The sequence below is a fragment of the Euphorbia lathyris genome, chromosome 3 (genome assembly GCF_963576675.1).
Source record: "Euphorbia lathyris chromosome 3, ddEupLath1.1, whole genome shotgun sequence".
NCBI lineage: Eukaryota > Viridiplantae > Streptophyta > Magnoliopsida > Malpighiales > Euphorbiaceae > Euphorbia > Euphorbia lathyris.
Window position 1 is genome coordinate 26,436,789 of NC_088912.1, and position 7,301 is coordinate 26,444,089.

At 33.0% G+C, this 7,301-nt stretch overlaps 1 protein-coding gene across 1 annotated transcript; it reads right to left on the bottom strand.

Annotated features, from left to right (window-relative positions):
- Positions 1 to 5,311: 5,311 nt before the first annotated feature.
- On the bottom strand, positions 5,312 to 6,770 carry LOC136224612 (phospholipase A1-II 1-like). The gene is made up of 2 exons (XM_066012999.1): positions 6,202 to 6,770; positions 5,312 to 6,116 (listed from the first exon to the last, which is right to left on the bottom strand). Exons 1-2 carry the CDS (start codon positions 6,751 to 6,753, stop codon positions 5,475 to 5,477), a joined length of 1,194 nt encoding a protein of 397 aa, XP_065869071.1. The 5' UTR covers positions 6,754 to 6,770; the 3' UTR covers positions 5,312 to 5,474.
- Between the last annotated feature and the right edge of the window lie 531 nt (positions 6,771 to 7,301).

Consider the following 7,301-nt stretch of genomic DNA (forward strand, 5'->3'; position numbering starts at 1 on the left):
AGAAAATGAAGAAATGGAGATCTGCTGCTTGTGATTTTTTCATCTGCAAAAAACGAAAAATGGAAGACAGAGGAGAGAAAGAAAGAAAAGCTGGTTTAGAGATGTGTGAAGTGAAAGAAAAAATGGAAGCCAGAGGACAACTAAATCATAATTCAAAATGACCAATTCTCTCTCCTACTCTTCTTTTCTCTCTTTTTCATTTTTCGATAAACTACTATTTCTCTCTTATTAAAATACTAACTTTATTCTTTATTTTATAATACATCAAAAAATTCAAAGGTTATTCATTCAATTTTTTTAAAAATAAACGAAATACAACAACCTTAATCAGATGCCATTTTAATAAAAAAAATGAGAAAAAATAATTAGACAAATTTTATATTTAAAAAATATTTCATTACATACTTAAGTTTTAAATTGACCAAAAACAATAACAAATCAAATTTTTATTATTTTGGATATATATAATTTTAAAAAAATAATTTTAAATTAATTATATATATAAATATTATTTATTTATTTATTACATCATCCGGTCCGACCAATCCGAGCCATCCGATCCGACCAAGTGACCTGTGACCCTTTTATAAATCCGGTTTGATGTCCGGTCCGGTTCTGATAACATTGAAAAAATCCAATACATTATTTCTTGGACAAACCCATACAAAACCCATACAAAACCCATACATAGACTTTGACACATACATCACACCCATACCTTGACTTTGAATACAACTATTTAATTCTTTCTTTTCACATGCTTTTGTTTTATTTATTTTTATTTTTTATATCAAAAATTAAGTTTATTATTTTTTATTATTATTATTTTAACAAAGTATTCTAAAGAATTTTTAGAATAACTTTTTAATTCTTGATTTTTGGCGATATTCTAAATGGATTAATTTCTAAAACTTAATGATGTACGCTAATTCTTTTTTTTAATTCACTTAAATACAATTGTAATGTAGTCTTTGGTGTTTAATTTATACTGATCATACTTGTTTATGTTGAATAACAATGACGTTAGTTACATATTGAATTAAATTAAGTTAAACTTTGTTATTTGAGCTTTGAGTAAATTAATTGTGTTGATAAATTTGAAATATTGAAATTATAATTTATTCATTATTTTGAAAGGAGTGTATATAATTATATGTTTTAAAATGGAGTGGTTTGTTTAGTGGAAAGTAAATTATCTTAATTGTTGGAGCAAAATTCAGGTTGTTGATCCTAGTATCAAATGTAAGAGTACGATATATACTATTTATGACGAAGGGTTATTAAAATTTTCTATATACTTTTTCGGGTAAAACACTACAAGAAACAAGCTTTTGTCGGGAAAATTTTCCCCACAAAACATCTTAATTTCCCCACTGAAGGTTTTGTGAAATGAAAACTTCAACAAAATAAACACGGATATTATGGCAAAAAGAAACAACTACCAAAAGGAATCAGATAAACATATACTAAACCAAGCCGTATAAATCCTTGATGAAGGGCACGACCAGAAGAAGACCGGGGCTGAGCATCACCAAACTGAGTTAGAGACCGACAAACCATTATTAGCGAGTGTAACAGCAACACAAAATGTGAATTCCACAAACTGCCTCTTCGTGCAAAGGATCAAGCGGTGTACCCATTCCTGATTAATATCTCAAGGAACTGAAGTGGACTTCGTCCTAAAAAGACACAACCTAGCATAATCAACTTCGAGTCGTAGACGATGCCAACCATTACTCCAAGCTTTCTTAATAGCAAAGGTAACACCCTTAAGCCCTGTTTAGAAAGAAAACGATTATGGAATAGAAAAGACAAACGCGCAATGAGAAAAAACCCTTATAACATTATGAAAAATTGGTGTCGGAGCAGCTGAACAAGGGCCCTCACAATGCAAAACCCAATGTATTTAACGTCATCCGGAAAGAGAGGCAGACTAATGAGCCTCAACGATGCAAGGCGCCTTGGGAGGATGACCCGACAGAAAAAACTGTGAAATAATATGTTGTTCAAGCTAGATTGTTTAATGCTCTTCAAATAATGAAATCTGACTTCGTAATCATACACTAAAGGGATCGAAGCGAACATAAAATTCTCAGAGTATGATTGTGGAAGAAAGCTTCATTTTGAAAATGTCACAAAAGTCAAAATTGTGCTAACAATGGCAGCCGACGACAAAACGCTTTATTGGGAACTGGAAGTATGATGTGTAGCACTAATCAACATATCAAGAATGGAATTAGACATATTTAAATGCTTGCCAAAGAGTCTAGAGATGGCTTTCTAGATCTCAATTGTGAAATTCCAGTGCTGAAAGGGATGACCAAAGGACTCGTTCGAGGCGCAACAAAGATATTAGCTACGAGTAACAAACTACTAGAAAAATAAGAGTTACACGCCAATTTAAGGAACCGACACTATTCAAAACGAAGCCCATCTCGACCGCCTAGGTCCCGCTTGAAATCGAGAATCTGTCCCGATTTTGTCTGATTAGTCCCTCTAGGCATTTTTTTTGGCTCCTTGCCGATTTTTAGCCGCTTGGGATCTGTCGACGTCGCCTAGATGACCTAGACGCCGCCTAAGTGACGATGAAGAAAATCATTTTTTGTGTTGAATTTATTTTTTTCTTTATTATAATTTACTTTTGAGTTCTTTCAATGATATTGTTGTTGAAATGTTGATGTTTGCATAGTTTTAGAGATATATGTTCGAAATATAGATGTTTTTCTATATTAAATAATTTTATACTATTGTTTTTAGATATTATAATACATATTAATTGAATTTATATAATAATTTTTTGATTAACAAATAAAAAATACAGATTCGATTAATCCCCGGTTAATCTTCGACCAATTCCCGATTAATTCTTGAGGGCCATGTCCGTCTGACTAGCACGTAACGTTTTCTACAACCTTGGGAACCAAACATAAATTAGTCTCTAATTGAGGACTAAATTTTTTCATTAACAATACTATTAATCACTAAATACGTGAAAAGTCTTTGGCCACTCGACACTTAATCTTAAAGACCTAATTTTATAGAAAACAATATGCGTTTATTTTTTAAGGGCAAAGTGTAACTTTTTCTTTTACCAAAAAGACAAAAGTGTTGTTACTACTTCTATCCCAACTCCTATTTACTTGTCCCAATCTTTCATCTTCCTCCTTTATAAGGGCAGCGAGCGGAGTTGGCAATAGTCTCATACTGATTCTGATTACTAGGTAGATTCACTTGCATCTTTTATTTCTAATGTACATCTCCAGGTTCATTAATGATAGTTTCTAGGCTTAATTGGAACCCAACCCCCTAAACTTATAACTTTTTTTTCACCTGACCCCATCAACTTAGGGGACAACCTGTCAACCCCATCAACTCTCCAAAAACATCATATACAACCTCTTACACCCATATGTTCGGTCAAAATATTGACCCGTGTAGAAAATGTGCTTCACTATTGACCACACCAATGCCATGTCATTGACACCCCTGCTCGGCGAGCAAGCCCATTTGTGCTCGGGAAGCAACTACAGACATGGATTTCGATCAGAATTCTTATGCCAAAATCCCAACTCCAATCAACTCGTAACACGTGGCATTTGTGTGGTCAGCAGTCAAGCGCGTTTTCCACACGGGTCAATATTTTGACCGAACATAGGAGTGTAAGAGGCTGTATGTGATGTTTTTAGAGAATTGAGGGGTTGAGAGGTTGTCCCCTAAGTTGATGGGTCAGGTGAAAAAAAGTTACAAGTTTAGGGGTTTGGGTGCCTATTAAGCCTAGTTTCTATCTATCTAAAAAAAGATAAACTCCTAAATCCATTTGGGCACAACAATAGTCATAAAAGTTTATGCTCATGTTTCTCTCAGCATTCAAAATTATGGTTCACCAAGTGGCAATTTTGGCAGAGTTTCAATTTTATTTATGTTTTTTTTTTAACTTTTTTTTGTTTGTTTTTCAGGTTTACCCCCATTTTCAGGTATTCCTTATTTTAGCGTCTTAATATTTTTTCATTTTTCATGGAAAACTTTATGGAATTTAAAGTTGCAAGTGCTCGACCCAGACTACAGTTAAGCATGCATCTTTATTTAATATTGTGTATCTGTCCATAAGTCTCCGAACCACAGCTAGAACCTGCATCTAATATATATTATATTATAATCAGTCTCAATTTGGTGAATTTCGTTGGCCATACATAGTTTTCTCTTTCTTCAGGCTAGTGGTCATTTTATGTTAAATCGAGACAAGTTGGCAGTTCATCGTGGCTTCTGTGGCTCGAGGGGAATTGTGAAGGAAGTAATCATAAATAAGATTTATTGTCTAGATAGGATTACTTTATATGTGTAATTAGAATTCCTAGCATGCGTAGCATTTTCTTATTTATATTAGTCCTAGTTAATTGCCTATATGTATATATATGCTTGAGTATGATTTATTTAAGGGTTAATTTAAAAAAAAAAAAATCAACGTGGTTTCACGTTTTTGCAGATGGATACCTGTAGCTTTTTCCTAACAAAACAAGCCATGTGGTTGGCCATTTTTTTTTATTTTGGGTTGACTTTACCAAATTTGGCTGATAACGAACTCGAAATGAAACTTTTCAAGAATTAAAATTGTTTAGTATCATATTTACTATGGAACCACATTTATTATTTTTCAAAATCGTTATTTTTGGAGTTTTCTCTTGCTAAACATTAACTTTCTATCTCATAAAAACAACAACACCTAAATGGACCCAAACCTAAAAAGTTGAAAAATTAAATGTCACATTATGTATATTTTGTTGTAAATTAACACAATGTCGAACCTTGGAGGGTTAGAGCTTGAATTTGAAGGCCTAGAAATACCCACGAGTACTTGTAACTCATTTGGTTTTCTTCAGGAACTTGTGTTTTGGGTATATCTTCTACTTTTATTTTCTGTGTTTTGATGTTTTTTATTATTTGATTATAACTGAATACTGACTAATAAGTGATATGTAATTCATGCGGATAAATTGATACAATAATTGGCATAGTTTGTAAAACAAAAACCGCATGTTTTACACAAATTAAAAAGACCTTTAATAGAACACAGTATAGTGTTTAGAAATGCTAAGTAGAAAGCAGAGCGAAATAGTACCATAATGATAATGAAATTGAGTGAAATACAAATGTAATTAGAAAGTATGGTAATGAATCTAGCGTGTTGAATAAGTTCTAGTAAGCATAAAACAACTTTTTCAATAATTTTGATAGGAGAAAGAAACTTGAGTTATTCTTAAAGGAGATAGTACAATGATAAATTACAAGATAAGAAAAAGACACACAGTCACAATCCTAAACCTTAAAAGGAAAAAGGGTTAGGAAAATAAAGAAAAAACACTTGAGAAATTGATGATTTAGAGTCCAAATTTAACTAGCATACACTTATATTTATTTGATAGATTAGGGGTATATGTGTAGTTTTTGGGTTAAATTTGGAGCTTATAGGTTTATAATTAAGAAAGAATTAGATCAGGAGGAGGAGGAGGAATGTAGTCATTGAGCTTCCAAAATCCATTCTCCATCTGAACCAAACCTTTATTGATAACAGAGGTCCACCAAGTGGGAGGCACCTTGTAAAGAGCATTCAAGAGATCATCATATTTGTTGACTAGTGCAACATCGAAATCAAATCCCAACTTGAAGTCATTTCCTTCTCCTTGGTAAGCAGCAATTCCATAGAAATGAAGGTTGAGATCATGCGACTGCACGTTGGTGTGTGTCTTTATGTCTGCTGAATTTTGGGTGTTAATGTAAAGCTGTACACCAACCTCTGAATATCTAGTGATGATTAAATCTGGAGGAAGATCAGGAACAATATCCTTATTATTTCGAATGCGCAACAGATGAAGATTAGGCAGGGAATTAAACAATTCCAGAAATGTTTTGTCTCCAACGCGGGGGCAACCATAAACAAAAGCAGTGACTGGATATACGACCGAAGTAGAACCAGATGGCTTGTTATATCCATTGAAAACTATGTCCATTGCATTCAGAGTTGCAAGTGCTCCACCCAAACTATGACCTACTACAGTTATGCTCACATCTTCATTTAATGCTGAGTATTTGTCCACAAGTCTCCGAACCACAGCTAGAACCTGTATCCAATATATACTATATTATAGTCAGTCTTATTTATTTATGTGAAAGTGAAAGTGAAAGTGAAATACAAATAATATATACCTGTTCTCTAGCACTGGTTTTACTGTAAACTGAATTTGCACTTTTGTCAGTGTAGACATTGAGAAAACCCTGATGTACCTTTGCATTATTACCAGGAAAAACCTCTGGAGCTGAAGTCTGACAAAAGTTAATATTTTTTAACCATTCAATTGGCAACCTTGTTCCCCTCCAACATATCAGGATGTCTCTCCTGCCTAAAACAAGCTTTCCTTCATCGGTTGCAACAGCAACATACCCCATAAATGCAGATTGTCTTTTTGCCCAATCTCCAATTTCGACTTCTGATCTTGCATAAAAGCAGTCACTCACTTCGTATTTGAATGGATTCCCAAGTTCTAGTCCTGCCCGAATGAACAGTTCCTCCGTAGGAAATAAGCATAGTCCATACCCATCAGATTGTTCCACGCCATTGAAACAATCATTCACCGCACTAATTCTTTCACCGTACTGAACAAGATACCGCCGGAGATTATCGTCGATAGGGTCTAAAAGACCATTCCAATTGTTTTCAATGCCGCTAAGTGCCTTCCATTTTGATGCTATGCACTCCATTATGATATGATATATGCTTTTAATTTGTTTTTCTCTGATCTTCCTTCTTATTTGCACATATATATAGGTATCAAAATTAGTATTTTAATCAACACCAGATAAGGATCCATTATTAGAAAAATTATATCAGTTTATGTTTATCCAAATTAATCTGGATGTTCAACAGCCTAATCAAATTCAGAAATGTGATTTACATGTTTTTATAACATCTGTACTGTAAATATATACTTTATAGTCTAGTTACTCTGAAAAATTAAGGATAATATTCATTATATATCAACATTAACCCTTTCTTCTTCTTGTTTAACGTTTACTTATTTTTTTATACTTTTATTTCTCGTCTCATACCCACCCACGTTTTTATTTCTTTTTCATCTTGTTAATCACTTTCCAATTCTTTATCATCCTAGCTTCCAATATTATATATCATTCATCTTATCTTTTTGGTAGATTAACCAAAGAAATTCTATATTAATTAACTAAGCCTATATATAATAGGGATCCGAATTAATTAATTAAGCCTATATACAATGAGCTAGAGATGAATT

What these genes read in the sequence shown, in the direction of transcription:
- LOC136224612 (XM_066012999.1), bottom strand. Translation starts at nt 6,753, where the DNA reads ATGGAGTGCATAGCATCAAAATGGAAGGCACTTAGCGGCATTGAAAAC. An exon ending in AAACCAGTGCTAGAGAACAG is followed by an intron (nt 6,117 to 6,201) that starts GTATATATTATT and finishes TATTGGATACAG; the next exon opens with GTTCTAGCTGTGGTTCGGAG.